The 21,080-nt window shown below is 31.7% G+C and overlaps 1 protein-coding gene across 1 annotated transcript in view; it reads left to right on the forward strand.

Moving 5' to 3' along the window:
• The window catches only part of LOC129905228 (stomatin-like protein 2, mitochondrial), a 146,687-nt gene extending 127,148 nt beyond the window's left edge, over positions 1–19,539 (forward strand). The window contains exon 7 of the mRNA XM_055980667.1: positions 19,239–19,539. Within this exon, the coding sequence (XP_055836642.1) occupies positions 19,239–19,499 (261 nt within the window). The 3' untranslated portion in view covers positions 19,500–19,539. The remainder of the gene's footprint in view (positions 1–19,238) is intronic.
• Positions 19,540–21,080: the final 1,541 nt, after the last annotated feature.

Here is a 21,080-nt window from a genome sequence, read left to right on the forward strand (position 1 = left end):
GTTGATTTTAAATCCCAAGAAAAAGACCAAAAGTAGAAATAGGAAAATTTGATTCCCATTGAAAATTTCCCAAAATCAATAAAAAGATAAATATTTTTGTTACACTTTTAAAAATAATATAAAAATATGATTTTATTAAAAAGTAATATAAATCTTATATAAATTTTATAATGTCACCAAAAAATGTAAATATAATATTCTTATGTATGTTCTTTATCTTTTATTAGAACCCTTTGCTTAAATTGAGATTCTATAGAATTATGAATCAAAAACGATAATCAAAAAAAAAATAGGTTCAAAGCCTTAAAATATTCGTCGCAAAATTATGTACGTGTTGGTTTAATAGATTAAAAAAAAAGTAAATAATAAAAGTATTTAACAAAATAGATATCAAAACTCAAATAAAAAAAACCAAATAAAAATATCAATTTCTCGATCGTCGATCATCAATTGAACTAACTATATTCTTGTTCTTGTTGTTTTGTTTTTTTTTTTCTATTATCGTTTTTCTTTATAATATATGTAGCCTTTTCTTTCTTTCACTTTTTTTTTTTTTGTTCAATTACACTTTTAATTCTTTTTTATGTTTTGTAAATGTAATATTTATGTATTATTTTCTTTTTATGTTTGAATTTAATTTGAATCTTTAAAATCAATAAATAAATATTTCGTTCCAATTAAGAAATAAGTAATTAATGCAAAGATCACTTACCGAATACAATTCAATATAGTATGTTATTACGTGTATTTTAAAACTTTGTTTGATATAATTCGCTGGTCCATTCCTCCTGATGTTGTGCACAGCATCGCAGGAAAGTATGTTTGTTGTTGTTGTACTTTTTGTATTCGTTGTTTTTGCTATGCTAAATATAAAAAACTTAATTTGAACGAATTGTTTATGATTAAAAAAAAAAATGAACTTTTTTTTGTAATCTTTTTTTTTTTTTAAAGAAAGAAAGAAATTGGTACTTAGCTTTTTTTTAAGATATTAGATAGATTGGCTTTTGTAGGTAGTTTGCATAGATGACGTGTATGAGAATAGGTGATGTATGTATGTATTGTGTGAATGATGATTGATGTACAGCTGCGGTCAAAAAAATAGCAGTGCATCGAAAAATATTTCAAATAAAATATAAAACATAAAAAGAGTTTCGATTTTGGATTTATTTTTTAGTAAAACTATTTTAGATACATTCTAGATTAATTTTTAGTATGAATGAAATTTAATTTATTGCTAATAGCTAAGCAATAATCCAAAAACAAAATAAACCTAAAAATTAAGCGGTCAAAATAATAGCAGTGATTTTCTTTTTCTAGTAAATTTAAGTAAAACAAAGGCACAAAAAGTTCAAATAAACGGTATTTTACTTGGCAAAAGCTAGCATTTGCTCCCTTGACCTTTATTTTTAATTAAAGCTTGGCAAAAACCTTTTATGGGGCCGACAAGACGCTGAGATCTGTGAGGTGTTTTAGCTCACCAAACCTGCTCAACAACGGTCCATAACTGCCGTTATGTTTGGGTTTTGCTTGATAAACTTCTTCTTTTATATCCTCGCAATGATTCTTGAAAAGATCGAGGTCCAAAGACTAAGCAGTCCACTCCATAAGCTAAATCTTAATGTTTTGAAACCATTGTTGGGCTGCTCTCCTGAAGTATTTTGGGTTATTATCTTGTTGGAAGACCCATTTAAGCGGTATTTTGAAGTCGACGTATAGCAGCATACTGTTTTACAAGATATCCAGGTACTACTGCTGGTTTATTTTAGTTTTAATCTAATATAATAGACCAAGTTCGTAGTAGGACAAGTTCCCCCAAACCATTGTACTGGATCCTCCGTGTTTAATAGTTTTTCTGCTATACCTAGGGTTATATTTCGTGTTTGGTAGTACTACCGAGACCCTTTGCCACCATGCGGAATCAATTTGCTCTCATCAGTCCAGAGAATATTCCAGGGTCCAGTATAAGAATTTGGAGAAACTTGTCCTACTACGAACTTGGTCTATTATATTAGATTAAAACTAAAATAAACCAGCAGTAGTACCTGGATATCTTGTAAAACAGTATGCTGCTATACGTCGACTTCAAAATACCGCTTAAATGGGTCTTCCAACAAGATAATAACCCAAAATACTTCAGGAGAGCAGCCAAACAATGGTTTCAAAACATTAAGATTTAGCTTATGGAGTGGACTGCTTAGTCTTTGGACCTCGATCTTTTCAAGAATCATTGCGAGGATATAAAAGAAGAAGATTATGAAGCAAAACCCAAACATAACGGCAGTTATGGACCGTTGTTGAGCAGGTTTGGTGAGCTAAAACACCTCACAGATCTCAGCGTCTTGTCGGCCCCATAAAAGGTTTTTGCCAAGCTTTAATTAAAAATAAAGGTCAAGGGAGCAAATGCTAGCTTTTGCCAAGTAAAATACCGTTTATTTGAACTTTTTGTGCCTTTGCTTTACTTAAATTTACTAGAAAAAGAAAATCACTGCTATTATTTTGACCGCTTAATTTTTAGGTTTATTTTGTTTTTGGATTATTGCTTAGCTATTAGCAATAAATTAAATTTCATTCATACTAAAAATTAATCTAGAATGTATCTAAAATAGTTTTACTAAAAAATAAATCCAACATCGAAACTCTTTTTATGTTTTATACTTTATTTGAAATATTTTTCGATGCACTGCTATTTTTTTGACCGCCACTGTATGTACACCATGCAAGGGTTGAATCAAATCCAGCAGGTGAATTTGCAGGGCGTTTGATTTTGCTGAATTTTGTATGTTGTTTCTGGTTGCGTGGATTTGTATGGAATTTGAGTGATGTTTTAAGTTGTATGGATGATCTTTTGGTGAAGTTTTTGGATGTTTGAATGGATATATATGGATTTTTTTTTTTTTTTTGTAGATTAAGGTGAAAATTGATATTTTTTTTTTTTCTTTTTGACGTTGAAAAAAAAGAATGAAAAATGAAATGAAATGAAGAATGAAATGAAGATGCCAAGATGAAGATATCTTGCGAGGCGTTGTGTCTGGTGTTTTGCGAGCAATTTTTTTTCTTTGTAGCGCTTTAAAGTGTGCTTGACCTTTAAGCGTATGGAATGTCGTGGTGTCGCTGGGTCGTTGGCGTCGTGATCAAAGAAGCAACTTCACATACACTTACTATAGGTATAGATTTTTATAGATTTTTGTTGAGACTTGAAAAAGTCTGATTGTTTAAATGATCAATTAAATTGCCTTTTGATTTGGCGATTCTTTTTTGGAGATTCTTCACCTTGGAGCACCTTAAACAAATATGTATTTCATAAATATGCGCACGTAAGGAGCGAGAATTTAATAAAAATAAAATACCTTGGGGCACATAAAATGCAAAATTGAATTTGATGAATTTATATAAGTTTATTCTGTCGAATTTTCTGTTTAATTTTCACTATGTGGAACACCTGGTGAAATACGACGAAGTAAGTTAAAGGGAAAAGGCCAAATTAATAAATATTAAAATCTCACCCTTTTACTTTTGTGTCACAAACACAAATGATTTAGTTTTTATATTTTTTTTTTCTTATAGATTTTAATAAAAAAAACTTCTACTTAAAAAAACTTAAAAAAAAAAACTTGTTAAAAAAAACTTAAGATTTTTAATTTTTGTCGCACTCGCAATAATTTAACTTTTATACTTGAATGGAAAACACCAAAGAGAAAGATTTTTGGTTCTTTCCAGGTATTTATACCCTTGATACCCTACGATGATTCCCTCACCAAAACATACATAAATACATCTTCGAAACCATCATGGACGAATATTTGTGGTTTCCGATTTATCATTTTTTTAATGAATTTTAACAAGAAAAATACAAATCGCATATCAAAATTAATTTCTAAATTTTTGAAAAATAAGTGTAATATTTTAAAAATATTTTGGTTTAAATCCATTATTTTTAAAAAAATTATTTTTTTTTTATTTTGCATGTAAATGTAAATTTTCGCCGCAAAAATTCGAATTCCAATTTTTCTCTTAAATGAGAGTACATATGTCCTTGAAATTGTTTTTGATGTTTAAATTTTTGTCTTGGCTTTAGTTCTTTTGCCTACTGTGCAAACCAATGCACTGTAATTTCGCAACGAAAATTTCCAGCCTCTCGTAGTGCGATGGGTAGAGACACCGTTCGTGCGCTCGACGTACCTAATTCGAGCCCGGTTCGAGCACCGATGTTTTTTTTTTTTTTTTATTTTTTATAATTATTTTTTTTTATTTTTGATATTATTTCTTTTTTTTTTTTAACTTTATTCTTTTTTTCTTTTTTTTTATTTTACTTTATTTCTGTTTTTTTTTGTTTATAGATAGGTTTTTTTTTCAAAAAAAAAAAATTTGAAAAGTCCTTAAAACGCTGTATAACATACCTACATACATAATTTTATATAAACATAATTTTAAATAGAACCAACCAATATAATCCAGTGATGTTATAAAGAATAGGTTTTAGCTACAACCAACCTTAGCACAAAAATTTTAAAATCTACCCAATAAAACGAAACAAAGTCAAAGTTGATGATTAAGCCTACAGGTTTCCTACAAAACTTTTTCATTTTGTACGCTGTAAAGCTTACAAATGAAAATGAAAAGAAACCTGTTTTTGTTTTTTTTTTTTTTTTTTTTCTGACGAGAAAAAACCCACACCCGAGAAAAGTGTCTCATGTTCAGACTGAGTAGCCTTAAGTCAACTTTCTACTTTTTAAGGCCCTTCGAGTGAAACACACCTAGTATTTTTCCCTGGTCATCTTCAAGCTCATATAAATGGTTACCAACTATTTTTTTTATTTTAGCCTTTAAAAATTTCGGGCACAATTTAGCGTTTCTTTTTTTGAACGCATCACTTAATATAAAGTTTCGCCTGTAAACTATATCACCGACCTTGAAACTCGTCACCTTGCTTCTGGTGTTGTATTTGTTCTCATATTGTAAATGTGCCTTTTCAAGTGCTTCTTTAATATTTGCATGTTGGATGTTGATTTTTGATGATTTTGGGATGATGTTTAGCTCTGAACTGTTGACCTTACCTAGCTTCCTAAGAAGCTTGAAATCTGACCCATGTTCGACCATTTTTTGACCAAACAACGCTTCATACTCCAATTGCCGAATGCACAGCTGTACGCAACGCACATCCAATTGCAGGTAAATGGTTATCCCACTCCCTCTGATCCTGTTTTAGGTATGACCTTATAGCTGTCAGTATGGACCTGTTTACCCTCTCGCTAGCATTAGCTTGCGGTGCGTAAGATGCGGTTTTGATATGTTGTATACAGGGACGTACGTTGAGTTGTGGGGGCCCCGGGACAAGACTAAATTTTGGGGCCCCTTTGATATAGAAAATAAGAACAAAAAAAAAGCCCCTGATGTACCTATCATTTGTCGGTCGCTAAGAATATGCAAGTAATAATAATTTTTGGGGCCCCAAGATAATATGTAATTTTTTTGTCTCTCTTCTGTCCGAAGTGATTCATGTCAAATATCTTATCTTTTTGCTTCGATACTTTTATGACCAGTTGGCTTCTCTGCATTGTCTCCTTACGGAGCCCTGGCGTGTTGGGGGCCCCGGGGCACCGCCCCACTTGCCCCAATGGTGTGTACGCCCCTGGTTGTATACCTAATGATGACAAAAAATTTGAAAAGGACGAGCTAGTAAATTGTTTCCCGTTGTCAGTCATTAACGACTCTGGTACTCCAAATAAACAAAACAGATTTTCATGTAGAAATTGAATTGCAACTTCTGATGTCGCTGTTCGCAAGGCTTTTATAATGACAAACTTCGTCAATTGGTCGAGAGCAATAATAATAAATATGTTTCCTTTCTTGGAACGTGGATATGGACCAAGAAAGTCAACATACAGATGTTGGAAAGGGTAGTCAACCTTAAAAGCTTTCCCCATTTGTTCCCTCAAAATTTGGTTGGATGGTTTTGAAGTTTTGCATATTTCGCAACTGTTTATAAATAGTTTGACCTGAGATGCCATATTTGGCCAAAAGAACCTATATTTAAACCGGTGTAAAGTTTTGGCTATACCCCCATGCGCAGCTTTAGCTGGTTGATGAGCCAGAGAAATGAGCATTTCGGTCAGCGACGATGGGACCCATAACTTCCATGTTTGGTCATCCTCAAGTAAATTCCCTGTACTATGATTGACCTTCTTGTAAACGAAACCGTCCGAAACAAGAAGGTCAGGTAGTTGATGTTTTTGCTCTTCGATGCTGTCAATGATCTTCAGATATTCGTCCGATTTGAAAGCAGGATCTGTAAGGTCTAGGTGCAGCACATCGGAAGGATCAATTGAAAGGGCTTCTAGGCTCACTGCATCTGTTGCATGGACCCTGGATAGAGCGTCAGGCACAACATGTAGTGAGCCTTTTCGATGCTCGATTTCAATATCATATCCCTGGAGTTTTAGGCTCCATCGGGCCAACCTACCACTCAAATTCTTCTGTCCCATCAGCCACTTCAGACTGGCATGATCAGTTATGATTTTAAACCTATAGCCTTCAACATATTGTCGGAACTTTTCCACCCCTAACACAGCTGCTAAACACTCTCGTTCTGTTACGCTATAGTTCCGTTGTGCACCATTCAGCTTGTGAGAGTAATAATAAATTGGGCGTTCTACTCCTTCTTCGTCCAGCTGACATAGAACACATCCTATTCCCGAGTCGGAAGCATCACAGAGAATTATGAACGGCTTTTTGAAATCCGGATAAACTAACACAGGAGATGTCGTTAACTTTTCTTTTATCAGATTAAAAGCTTTCACCGCTTCCTCACGGAATTCGAACTTAACCCCTTTTTTCAACGTGTTTGTTATTGGGGTAGCAAGAGTGGCATAATCGCGGATAAACCTCCTGTACCACCCTGACATACCCAAAAATCTGCGAGCCTGACGTTGTGTTGTCGGAACAGGAAAGTCACTTACTGCAGCAACCTTATCTCTGTCTGTTTTCAGACAACCATTACTCACAACATATCCTAAAAATTTCAACTCTTTGTAGCAGAACTTCGACTTTTCAACATTAATTGTTAGTCCAGCTACACTCAACTTACTAGCGAGCTCCATAAGGATTTTGACGTGTTCATCAAAAGTTCGTGAAATAACGAGAAGGTCGTCAACATAAGGGAACACATTTTGTTTAAGTTCAGGAGTCATTACCTTGTCCATAAGCCGACACATGCGTTGGACACCCCCGCTAAGACCAGGAGGCATAACAACAAACTCTAGCAAGGGTTTACCAGGCACTGTGAATGCGGTTTTTTCCCTTGATGACTTTTCAAGTGGGATTTGTAGAAAAGCATCTTTGAGATCTATGCTCGAAATAAAAACCGCATCCTCCACCCGCGACAAAAATCCCTCTATCGGATGAAGCGGATAGGCATCATTCTTAGAGACAGCATTAACTTTTCTGTAGTCCAGGCATAATCTATTTTTGCCGGGTTTACGCACTAGGACTACAGGAGAGCTCCATGCACTGTTACGCGGTTGAATGATACCCATCTTCATCATCCGATCGAGTTCTTCGTACATCATTTCCTGTATTGCGGGTGAAACAGGGTAATGCCTTTGCTTTATGGGCTTGGCATCCCCTGTATCGATGACGTGTTCTTTTAAAGTTGTTCTTCCTAACCCATGAATGGCAAACGATGGAAACATTTGAATGACTGCTTTCATTTTTCTTGACTGCTCTTCTGTCAACTCATGTGGTTCAAAACAATTATGTGAGGGGGGTTTCTCATCTTTCTCTGCTACTATTTCTGATATTATTTGAGGTGCTAAATTGAATGCTATCCAAAAATTTATACCCAAGTATAAGGTTTGTTTTAAAGATGGAACTACAAACATTTCTATGTCTTTGCTTAGACCATTGTATGAAACTGAGGTAGTAAATTTACTTTTTACGGGCTGATTTGTTCCATCTGCAGTTTTTACATTGGATACAAAATTTGTACATGAAACGCCCCATTTCTTTAGTAACTCGAGTCCACCTTGTCCCAAACAGCTAATGCTGGCACCACTGTCAAGTAACCCCAACATGGTTTCTCCGCAAATGGTCACCTCGGCATATGGCCTAGGGTCTCCATTAGAGCAAAGTGTGGTTGCTTCTACAGCTTTATGAGCTAACTTTTTTGTTTTTACTTTTTCCCGTATTTTTAAGATATTTTTGGAAACTGGTGTGGACTTAGGTCCAAAGATTCTTTCTCTTGCTGCTTCATATTCTAGAAGACGTTCGTGAAGAGTTTTTCTAGGTTTGTTTTCTAATTTTTCTAATTTTTGTTCAGGTAAATCTATATTTGTAGCGCTATTTGTTCGTTTTAAAATTTGAAAAGCCTGATCTTTATTTGGTTGTAAATTTTTTTCAGTTTTAAAAGAATGTTGTACATTTTGTTCGTTTTCGTTTAATTTAGTTTTGGATCCCGATTTTTGTTGGGAGAGCAATAAGTTTCGGGATTCGAATTGCTCTTCCGCGTGTTTCCCGGACATTTCGGATTAGGACATCGAGGAGATGTTGTATCCTCTTTTCCACAATTAAAGCAAAAAAGTGATGTCTGAGCCACTGGACATTCAAGGCTACCGTAACCAACGTTTTTACAGTTCCAACATGTGAAAGAACTCGTTTCTTTTTGAAGAGCTTCAATTTGGTCTTCAGATTCTATTGACGGATTATTTTTATCTATGTCAACTTCGTGGACGTATTTGCGAAACTGGGGAACTACACTTGTTTGAACCTTACTCTTAGGAATCTCTTGGTCGTTGATAAATTTTTCCATTTTTCTACACACGTAGACCAATTCCTGTAAGTTGTGAGTTTGGTATGTCACAAGTAGTTCACCCATTCTTCTACGCACATTTTGCTTTATAAGGCTAATGAGCTCAAAATCAGGTTTGGGAACAGCAAGCCTAGTATTTAACTTTTGCAGGTCTACATAAAAGTCATCGAATTTCTCGTTTGGTCCTTGACGCCTGTCATAAAGTTTCTTCGATAGTTCGGCATCAGTCTCCAAAGATCTGAACTGATCAATAAGGGCTACTCGCAACGAAGCCCAATCACCAGACCTATGACTTTTCCTATAAAGCCAATACCAAGTTTCTGCAAAGCCAGAAACGAATTGGTTAAAATGTTTATAAATATCCTGCCAAGTTACATTGTACCCATCCTTAGCTATTTCTAATCTGAACAGGAAGTCATCAACGGTCATATTAGTACCATCAAAATTCACACGCCATTTATGACCGCTAAAGAATTTGGGACCTATACTATAGGACCTATCAAAAGATGGAGCATTGGCTTGGGCGGGTGGTGGAATTGCCCCAGAAGCTAAGATGGTCACTCAGTCTTAGATTTTGCAGTTGTGCTAAAAATTCATTTGCTGAACTGTAAACTGGTGTTGGTTGTGCACTAACTGAAGCGGAAGAAGTCTGTCTTTGTTGCTGTTGTTCCTGCAGAATGGGAGGGTTAACAGAGGCTGGTTTAGGTGGAGCTTCACTACGCTTACGCAATTCAAATTCATTTGGAGATTCTGTAACTGCAGGAGATCTTGCTGCTGCAAGTTCTTGACGAATGATGGTTGTCAAATCCTGCCTCATTGCAGCAGTATTTCTCTCCATTTCGAGTTGGATACGCTTCATATCTTCAGCTCTACTTAACCCAACCGTCGCAGAAACAATTCTTTGGATATATTCCGAGAACTCTACCTCATCAACTTCTAAGCCTCCAGTTTCATTACGCCCACTCTGTACAGCTTGTTTTTCATTTTGATCAGATCTTTTTTCATTTCGCGAGTTTAGAGAAACTTTTGGAATAGCTCCAGTTCCTACAGCAGCACCAGTATTGGATGCTCCCGTTGCGTCAGATGCATTTGAAACATCTGAACCTATCCCCGTATTGTTTCCAAAATTATTGGACCAATTTCCATATTCGGCCATAAAAAGAGCCTTTCCTATGCGGAAGCCCACGCCTCGACATTGTTAAAAAAAAAAAAAGATCAACAGCTCAAAGTAAAAAATCCAAAAAAGAAGATCCCAAATTTTGAAAGCTTGTAACCGAATTACAAAAACTTAAAATTAAAACGAAGCTCAAAAAAGTAAACTATGAAAATTTGTTGGTTTGCAAAAAAAAATATGAAAATTAATTTTTCGAAAATTTAAAACTTAATATGCAAATCAAAAAAAAATAAATAAATCAAGACTTTAGTCAAATTAAAAAAAAAATAAAAAGGTAATTATAAAAATCAAAATAATAACAAAATGAGAAAAAAAAATTAATTGGAAAAAAAAAATATAAACCGAAAAAGCACAATATTTTTTTAAACAATTTAAAAAAAAATTGTAATTAAGTAAAGATAATTAAATTTAAAAAAAAATAAATCGAATATTAATAATAGATACAAAAAAATTAAATAAAAAAAATTAAAATAAGAAAACCAAAGAAATCAAAAATAAAAAAAAAAAATAAATTCAGAAAACAAAATAAATCATAAAGAAGAATTTTAAAAAAATATCAAAGTTGTTGTTGTTGTTAAATATTGTTCTTTTTTTTACGATTTTCAAAACGATTAAAAAATAAAAAAAAATCAATCAAAAAAAAGAAAACGATTTTTCCGAAACGAAAAAAAATTAAATCAAAAATCAAAAATGAAATCAATAGAAAAATTATAAAAAAAATATAAATCAAAGCAGAAAAAAAAATGTCAAAATAATTAAAAAAAAAAATTATTTTTAAATACCAAAAAAAGCAAAAAAATATTTTCAAAATGGTACTTTCAACTAAAAATCTTAGTTGAAACAAAACAAATAAATAATGTATTTTGTACTCAATATTCATGATGTAGGTGGATGTGACTCTTCACTTAAAATACACCCAAAACTGAACGACGAAGACGAATAATGTACTTACGCACACAAAGATACTGTATCTTCATTGACTATACATGGACGAATTAAAAATCTTTAGTGCTTATAAGTTGTAGTATTGAAATTAAAAATTATTTTTGTTGAAACTAGTAGTTGTATTGAAAAGAAAAAAAGTAGAAAAAAATGAAATAAAAAAAATTAGAAAAAAGTTTGTTCCACTTCTGCAGCGAACTAGATCAAAAGATGATACCAAAAATTTTCCAAACCAAAATTTAGAATTTTTGAAATTAAACTGAAACTATTAAAAAGATGAAAATGCTTTAAGCTTGCAAAAAGAGAAAGGTCCGAAGCAGCGGACTAAATGAGGATGTGTCACCCATTTACCGGACATCTTTTCCAATCTCAATTTGAGAGAGAAAAAAAAACAAAAGTTATATTGCTGAAAAAAAATTTTTCTTTTAATTAACAAGGATTTAATGTATACCAGCTGCAGACTAATTGAGGATATCACCCAATTACTGGTCCAGTTCTCATAAATCTCGTTGTACAATATAACAATTATAAAGAAAAAAAATTAAGAAAATTATTAATTCGAAAAAAAAGATAAAATAAAGCACCAAAATTTTTAATCGCAAAGACATGCATCTCAAAAGTAAAAATGTTTTTTTTTTTCTTTTTTTCTTTTATTTTTCAAAAAGACAAAATCTGAGAAGACGTGGACAGTTTGAAAATTGTAGTGCTTTTAAGTTAAAATTGGAAAAAATGAAATTTTAAAGAAAAAAAAATAAATAAATGAGTTAATCTTTTGCAACGAACTAGTAGGCTCCCAGCCACACTATCGGTCAAAAGATAAAACAAAAAAAAGGGAAAAAAACAAAAATGCATCTAATTTGAAAGTTAAAAAAAAATATAAGTATTTAAGGAACAGAGAGAAAAAAGGTCCGAAGCAACAGACTAGACGAGGATCACACCCATCTACTGGACATCTTATCCTTACTCAAACTGTATAACGGAAAAAATTATATTTACAATTTATTTATTTTTTTTTTTTTTAGAAAACAAAAAAAGTACTGGTCAAGTTCTCGAATTTATTTTCCTGATGTCATTTACAAAGATTGAGAAAAAAAATGAAAAGAAAAATAAGAATTGAATGTAAAATAATAGCACAAACAACCTCCACTGAACCGATGCCTTTCTAAAATCAAAAAAAAAAATTATACAAAATTTTTTAAGTTTTTCAAAACAAGACAAAATCGGGCCCACGTTGGGCGCCACCTGTAACGTGTACCTCGAGATGATATCGATTAAGGGCGGACAATCGACTCCGTTCGCTAACAGTAGGTTTTAGAGCTTACAGGGACTCTAAAACTGTCCTGGAAGCAAAGTGGATGGGTGTCCAGTTTCACTAACGCGCGGCATGCTTGCATGGCCAAAGGATAGCTCGTCGGTTTGTCGGGGTTCTTTTGGTTAGGAAACTTGGACGGCCGTTACGTTTCTCATGCCGTTTCAAAAATGTAATGCCCTCAGAGGATATCCCACCCTATTGTCACACAATCTCACTCTATAAGCAAGACCATGCGACCAACCTGGTTACCAAGACCTCAAAATTACATGGCAACCCCAAACGCAAATAAAAACAAATAATTATGTTTTCATTGCTTCGTCCTCGTCATCGCCGAGCCACATCCACCTAAAAGTTAATTCCTTAAACCATAACCATGGTTTCTAAAACGAAAGTTCAAAAATAAAATTCGAAAACAAAAAAAATCATCAGGTTGATTTTAAATCCCAAGAAAAAGACCAAAAGTAGAAATAGGAAAATTTGATTCCCATTGAAAATTTCCCAAAATCAATAAAAAGATAAATATTTTTGTTACACTTTTAAAAATAATATAAAAATATGATTTTATTAAAAAGTAATATATATCTTATATAAATTTTATAATGTCACCAAAAAATGTAAATATAATATTCTTATGTATGTTCTTTATCTTTTATTAGAACCCTTTGCTTAAATTGAGATTCTATAGAATTATGAATCAAAAACGATAATCAAAAAAAAAATTAGGTTCAAAGCCTTAAAATATTCGTCGCAAAATTATGTATGTGTTGGTTTAATAGACTAAAAAAAAAATAAATAATAAAAGTATTTAACAAAATAGATATCAAAACTCAAATAAAAAAAACCAAATAAAAATATCAATTTCTCGATCGTCGATCATCAATTGAACTAACTATATTCTTGTTCTTGTTGTTTTGTTTTTTTTTTTCTATTATCGTTTTTCTTTATAATATATGTAGCCTTTTCTTTCTTTCACTTTTTTTTTTTTGTTCAATTACACTTTTAATTCTTTTTTATGTTTTGTAAATGTAATATTTATGTATTATTTTCTTTTTATGTTTGAATTTAATTTGAATCTTTAAAATCAATAAATAAATATTTCGTTCCAATTAAGAAATAAGTAATTAATGCAAAGATCACTTACCGAATACAATTCAATATAGTATGTTATTACGTGTATTTTTAAACTTTGTTTGATATAATTCGCTGGTCCATTCCTCCTGATGTTGTGCACAGCATCGCAGGAAAGTATGTTTGTTGTTGTTGTACTTTTTGTATTCGTTGTTTTTGCTATGCTAAATGTAAAAACCTTAATTTGAACGAATTGTTTATGATTTTAAAAAAAATTGAACTTTTTTTTGTAATCTTTTTTTTTTTTTTTTAAAGAAAGAAAGAAATTGGTACTTAGCTTTTTTTTAAGATATTAGATAGATTGGCTTTTGTAGGTAGTTTGCATAGATGACGTGTATGAGAATAGGTGATGTATGTGTGTATTGTGTGAATGATGATTGATGTATGTACACCATGCAAGGGTTGAATCAAATCCAGCAGGTGAATTTGCAGGGCGTTTGATTTTGCTGAATTTTGTATGTTGTTTCTGGTTGCGTGGATTTGTATGGAATTTGAGTGATGTTTTAAGTTGTATGGATGATCTTTTGGTGAAGTTTTTGGATGTTGGTATGGATATATATGGATTTCTTTTTTTTTTTTTTTGTAGATTAAGGTGAAAATTGATATATTTTTTTTTTCTTTTTGACGTTGAAAAAAAAGAATGAAAAATGAAATGAAATGAAGAATGAAATGAAGATGCCAAGATGAAGATATCTTGCGAGGCGTTGTGTCTGGTGTTTTGCGAGCAATTTTTTTTTTTTTTGTAGCGCTTTAAAGTGTGCTTGACCTTTAAGCGTATGGATATCGTGGTGTCGCTGGGTCGTTGGCGTCGTGACCAAAGAAGCAACTTCACATACACTTACTATAGGTATAGATTTTTATAGATTTTTGTTGAGACTTGAAAAAGTCTGATTGTTTAAATGATCAATTAAATTGCCTTTTGATTTGGCGATTCTTTTTTGGAGATTCTTCACCTTGGAGCACCTTAAACAAATATGTATTTCATAAATATGCGCACATAAGGAGCGAGAATTTAATAAAAATAAAATACCTTGGGGCACATAAAATGCAAAATTGAATTTGATGAATTTATATAAGTTTATTCTGTCGAATTTTCTGTTTAATTTTCACTATGTGGAACACCTGGTGAAATACGAAGAAGTAAGTTAAAGGGAAAAGGCCAAATTAATAAATATTAAAATCTCACCTTTTTACTTTTATGTCACAAACACAAATGATTTAGTTTTTATATTTTTTTATAGATTTTAATAAAAAAAACTTCTACTTAAAAAAACTTGAAAAAAAAACTTGTTAAAAAAAACTTAAGATTTTTAATTTTTGTCGCACTCGCAATAATTTAACTTTTATACTTGAATGAAAAACACCAAAGAGAAAGATTTTTGGTTCTTTCCAGGTATTTATACCCTTGATACCCTACGATGATTCCCTCACCAAAACATACATAAATACATCTTCGAAACCATCATGGACGAATATTTGTGGTTTCCGATTTATCATTTTTTTTAATGAATTTTAACCAGAAAAATACAAATCACATATCAAAATTAATTTCTAAATTTTTGAAAAATAAGTGTAATATTTTAAAAATATTTTGGTTTAAATCCATTATTTTTAAAAAATTATTTTTTTTTATTTTGCATGTAAATGTAAATTTTCGCCGCAAAAATTCGAATTCCAATTTTTCTCTTAAATGAGAGTATGTCCTTGAAATTGTTTTTGATGTTTAAATTTTTGTCTTGGTTTTAGTTCTTTTGCTTATTGAATGGGGCACAATTTGCTGACGTTTGTTTTTTTCATTTCTGTTTTGTTTGTAATATTGAATAGAATAATATGTGACAAAATGTGACGCCACAACCTACTTGGGGAGGTCAGGGAACCACTTAAAAAAACAAACTAAAGATGAAAATGTTCTATTTCAATCGTTTCTGTTTGGTAGGGGAAACTCCATTTTTTTTAACTCGTTGCATAGTCTTTCCTTGTTTAACAAATTCAAAATTATGTAAAAAATTTGACAATAACTGACAAATAAAAGCAGATACCTACATAACATTATACAAATTCAATGCACACCTATTGCGAAAGAACAATGGTGGTGGCCGGTCAATGTTTCCCCAACTCTACAAAAAATGGATCGCGGATGTAAGAGAAGGAAGGAGCAGTCAAAAAACTTCGGTTTTTCATAACTTCAATTTTGCACACCTTTGACTCCCATTTCTATGTCGCTCATAACTTTGGTACTTTTCTAATAATTGAATACATTTTTAATAAAAAAATACAAACAAATGAAAGACAACTTATGTATATTTTTTTTCTTTATTTTACCGATTACGATTTTACGAACAAATTTAATTTAATTGTTCTTTAAAAAATTGAATTTGTTCGTGAACACATATTATATTATGATCCAAAAAATAAAAAAAATTTTCGTTTGAATCTTAAATTTGCTGCAAATTTAATTCTTTTGCTCTCCGAACCCTGTTACCTTACTTTTTTCTTTGACATTGGGAGTGTATGACAAATTCAAATTTCAAAAATCATCCATATTAGGCGGGTTCACACAAATTGCCTAACTTACCGGCAAAGACAACAATGAACACTTTAATTCAGCTGACGTGACCTCACTCACACTTAAATTTGTCAAAAATTTGTTAGGTTATCTCTTTCATAACAATAATAGTGTAATACAGTTGCATCTTAAATGAAAAAAAAATGCATTCTTATTTTCCCACCTAAATAAGTAAAATAAAAAGCGCATTTTTATTTCCATTATATAACTCTGTTTCTGTTGTTAGATTAGGACAAACCTAAGCCAACGATAGATGACATCTTTCTCACACACACTCCCCACCTCCACACCAACTAGTCGAAAAAAATGTGTCATTAAAATACGGTTGTAGTGTTATGTAAAGTATAACACAAGGTGGAGAGGGTGAAGTAGTCGACTAGTCCAACAGATAGGTTCATGCTGTGATTGTGTTGCTCCCACTTCCACCTCCCACCAAAAAAGAACACTTTATATGGAACATTTTGTTGCTTAAATTTGTTTTATTTTTTAGTTGGCCTCTGACCTCCATCGAAAAAGGTGGGTGTGTTACTTCCTTTTTTTATTTTTTTTTTCTATAGGTATCTACCTGTCATCCTTACTGCAATTGTCAGGTATTAATTGATGATAAATCAATTATTAAATTTTAATAAACATCAACTATAGTTGACAATAGCAATTGGGGTGACAATCTTCTAACGAACCAAAAAAAAAACATAAAATTCTGATAGTTGGCTAGGTACATAAATATGACACAAAAGACCTGCCCATTTGGCAAATATATAGGTATATTAGAATTCTTTTTACTAGGTGGGGTTTTTGTTTGATTTTTAACTTATCCTGTGTCAAATAAATAAACAAGGAATAGTCCGGTCAAATTAGACTAAAATAAGGGGGTCAGGTTACATTAATTCCCAGCAAGCTGAAAATTGGTAGGATTGTTGGAAACACCATCATAAATTAAATCTAAAAAGTCCTCATCGATCCGAGGTGTGGAAAAAAATTTACGGGGGGTCAAAGGTCAAAAAAATGGGTTTTTCACGATTTTAAGCAAAACGGTAAGTCTTATCAAAAAATTTTCAATGCAAGAATTGTAGACCAGATTATTATATATAAAAAGTGTCATGACACTTTTTTTCCTAAGACCCACCGTTTCTTAGGTATAACGATTCAAAAAGTTGAAGTTGAGTTGTAATCGTCCTAATCAGGCCTATTCTGAAAAAAAAAACTCCTAACTGAAAAGTTCCTGAAATTTCATTATTTTTTTAGCTTGAATTTCGTTCTTCAATGGTTAAGAATATGGGGAAAGCAAAAAAAAAATGGAAATTTTTGCCATTTTTCAAAATGGGGGCCCTTCTCCCGAAACCATTTCCTTAGGAATTTTTGTTTAGAATATGTCTGAATATATACAGGGTGTGCAATAGAGAATGGACAACCCTAAATTGGCTGATAGCTAGACTTATGACTGTTCTAAAAACAGATAGAAAAATTTTCTATCGCAACCAGTTCATAAAATATTGGCTTTTTTTCGTTCAGTGTATTTTAAATTTTATCATCTTATGTTTTCGTTCACTACAACCACGAATGAATGAATTTTATTTATTTCTTTTTTTTATAATTTTCTACAATAATTGTATGAGTACATAAACGCTTTAAAAACTGCAAAGCTATTGCACATTTTCGTAAAAAAAATTTTGAAATCTGTTTTTTGATGCAAAATGTAAAAAAAGTATTTTATGAAAAATTTTAAACACCTGTGGTATAAAATAAATCTATGGAAACCTAAGTGGCCAACTTTCTTAAAAATATTCCCCTTAGACCAGAATATTTTATAGAAAGTTGGCCACTTAGGTTTCCATAGATTTATTTTATACCACAGGTGTTTAAAATTTTTTTTTTTTGCTTTCCCCATATTCTTAACCATTGAAGAACGAAATTCAAGCTAAAAAAATAATGAAATTTCAGGAACTTTTCAGTTAGGAGTTTTTTTTTCAGAATAGGCCTGATTAGGACGATTACAACTCAACTTCAACTTTTTGAATCGTTATACCTAAGAAACGGTGGGTCTTAGGAAAAAAAGTGTCATGACACTTTTTATATATAATAATCTGGTCTACAATTCTTGCATTGAAAATTTTTTGATAAGACTTACCGTTTTGCTTAAAATCGTGAAAAACCCATTTTTTTGACCTTTGACCCCCCGTAAATTTTTTCCACACCTCGGATCGATGAGGACTTTTCAGATTTAATTTATGATGGTGTTTCCAACAATCCTACCAATTTTCAGCTTGCTGGGAATTAATGTAACCTCGGATGTCTAAATTGACCGGACTAGAATGGGGATGTTCTTTGCATAAAAAGATTAAACCACACCCATTTTCGGTAAAATCTATTAAAATAACCAATGAGAATCGATATTCTCTTATTTATGTTTCCATAATTCCATATCGTTCCTCGCAATTGTTGCCAACCCAAAAATCACATGTCATAGCTTAACATAACTTTAGAATTCGTAACTCTAGTTTTTCGTAACTTCGGTTTCGCGTAACTTTGACGCTCGTAACTCTGTCGCGCGTAACTCTGTTATTCGTAACTCCGTTACCATTTCCTCCTGAATCACTCTTTATAGAATCCATGAGAAAACCATAAATCCAAGCTTATGTCAATAGAAGTAGGTTTTGTTTTATTTTGATAATTAGGATTGTCTTCAATAAATAATGAAAAACTGAAAATAAAGAAAATTGGGAAAATAATACAAGGTTATGAGTGTTTATTAGGGAACAACAATATTTTTTTATTTTTTATATACTTCACTTTATTGATGATGAACAAAATTGTTAGTGAAAGTAAACGCAAAAATAAAATTCACAGGATAACGCTTGGTGGAAGTTTGTACCTAAATTTAAATATTTATAAATGTTATAAACACAATTAGATCTTTTGTTTTGCATCTAAAAAAAAATATTTAGCCACTTCAAAAATGTATCCCAATTCACACAGCTAATATTAGCCAGATATAATTTTTTATTCAACAGACACAAATGTCAAAAATGTATTCTCGGCTAAATGTTTAACTCAATTCATACACGGCCTTAGTTAAGAGACTAATAAAAATAATTAAACCTCTTAAGATCATAAGCCCTTTCAGTGGATTTGAATGTAGGAATGTAGCTATGATCTATACTTTTACACCAAAGCTCCCAATTAAGAAAATGGCACAACAACTCGTTTGATCATAGAATTTTCCCAAATGCAATGTGTATACAATATATATTCTAATTTTAGATGAAGTTATCGTACAAAAACAAAACTAAATAATTAACTTAATGTTTTCTAGGATGGACAAAAAGCTGCTTCACTTACATTGGCCGAACAATATATTTCAGCTTTCAGTAATCTAGCAAAAACTAACAATACAATGCTATTACCTTCGAACTCTAGCGACATTTCTTCAATGGTGTTTCAAGCATTTAACATTTATGACATGATATCAAAAAAAAACATTTCCGAAAAAAGTTTAACGGAAACAGTATTGGATAAAGACGTCATGCCGAATAAACCCTCAACATTATCTATGGAGATAAAAGAAAAACTGTAAAAAAAAATAATGTTGAATAAAATATTGTTGGAAATATTTATTTGTTTTTTTTTTTTTTCAAACAAGCTGAAATTGTTTTTTATTAAAATATATAAAATTTATAGTATAAGAACCCACAGCAGATTTTGGGAGTGGAGGTAAAACCGAAAATGGGTCATATGCATGTGTAGGTAATAGCGTCCTGATCAAGAATTTGAAAATCTGACAGGTTTGTTTCACGGCATTCTATGGTTTTTGGGGAGTTGAAAAATGAATTTTTTCCGAATTTTGTGTCGAGTATACAGGGTGTCCCAAAAGTTAACGTCGAAACGAAAACGGTAGATAGGGTAGGTGGTGATAGTTATCAGAAAAATAATAAAAAAAATCGCAGCCATATATTTTGTTAGTTATGGGTTTTTGAAAAAAAGTCGAAAAAATGGTCACCCTGTGACGGTTTTTCATGTGCCGTGACTTCAAATCTTAATTTTTCTCATTTTTCTTTTGTTACGGAACCTTGAATAACCCTGCTACCAAATGCATTAAATTTTAATTTTAACTCAGCTGCATTAGTTTTAAAGCAAATATTAATTTTTTGCCCAACTAAGTACTAAACATTTTTACATGACTCTAATTCAATAAACCGTAGTGTAAAAAAAATGCACTACGATGTTGCGGCAAGTTACCTTAAAAGTTAGTGTGTTCAATTCTCTTTTCAAAATGGTATAACATTGTTGAGAATATTCCATAAATAACCGAGATAAAATTTATTTTCTAAAGAAATCCGACTTTTTTATTAGTAATCCAGTCAAATAAGGGTTTAACCTCGGAATGAATGTTAATAGAATTTTTTTCGCTCAATGTCTTCCTTTTGCCATTCTATAACATATCTCAAAAGTCTAGAAAAATCTCATGTCCGCTTGTCGCGATTTCAAGGTCAAATCAGGAAATGGAGATTTTCAAAATTAGCAAAAATAGGCTATGGTATTATATACACATATGATACATGATTTCAAGGTATTTTTTAATGCTGATTCCAAAAACTCTAAAATCAAGACAATCTGACATCTCTGGAAAAAGTTATACCTGTTTTTCATCTGTCAACTCATATTATTATAACAGTTGCAAACTTACTGCCGAAAAACCCTTAAAAGTTATGGTAGATGAACCAAATTTTGCATGAAGATTTTAGGATCCATCGTTATTAAAAATCAAAACAATCCATTACAAAAAATATATATACCTACGAAATAATGGTATTTTTGATGGAGGGGCAAATTTTAGGATATGCACTAAAGAAGATTATTGTTCATCTTAGGAATAAGTGCTAATAGGCTAATTTTTTCATTTTAATCTTTGTTTGGATAGTCTTTAAATACCCTCAAAAATCTAAAAAAAATCTCATGTCCGCAAGTCCTAATTTTCCTGGTTTGAAGATAAGGTGCAGATTTAAAAAAAATTGAAAAACAATACTTCAGATATTTGTGTCAGATCAACATGAATAAGGTGCATTACTTTTCAGGGATGGTCAGGTTGACTTATTGTGAGTTTTTTTGGAAAAAGTGTTAAAAAATACCCTTAAATTATGTCGCTTATGTTGGTATA

This window comes from Episyrphus balteatus, chromosome 1, assembly GCF_945859705.1.
Source record: "Episyrphus balteatus chromosome 1, idEpiBalt1.1, whole genome shotgun sequence".
Classification (NCBI taxonomy): domain Eukaryota; kingdom Metazoa; phylum Arthropoda; class Insecta; order Diptera; family Syrphidae; genus Episyrphus; species Episyrphus balteatus.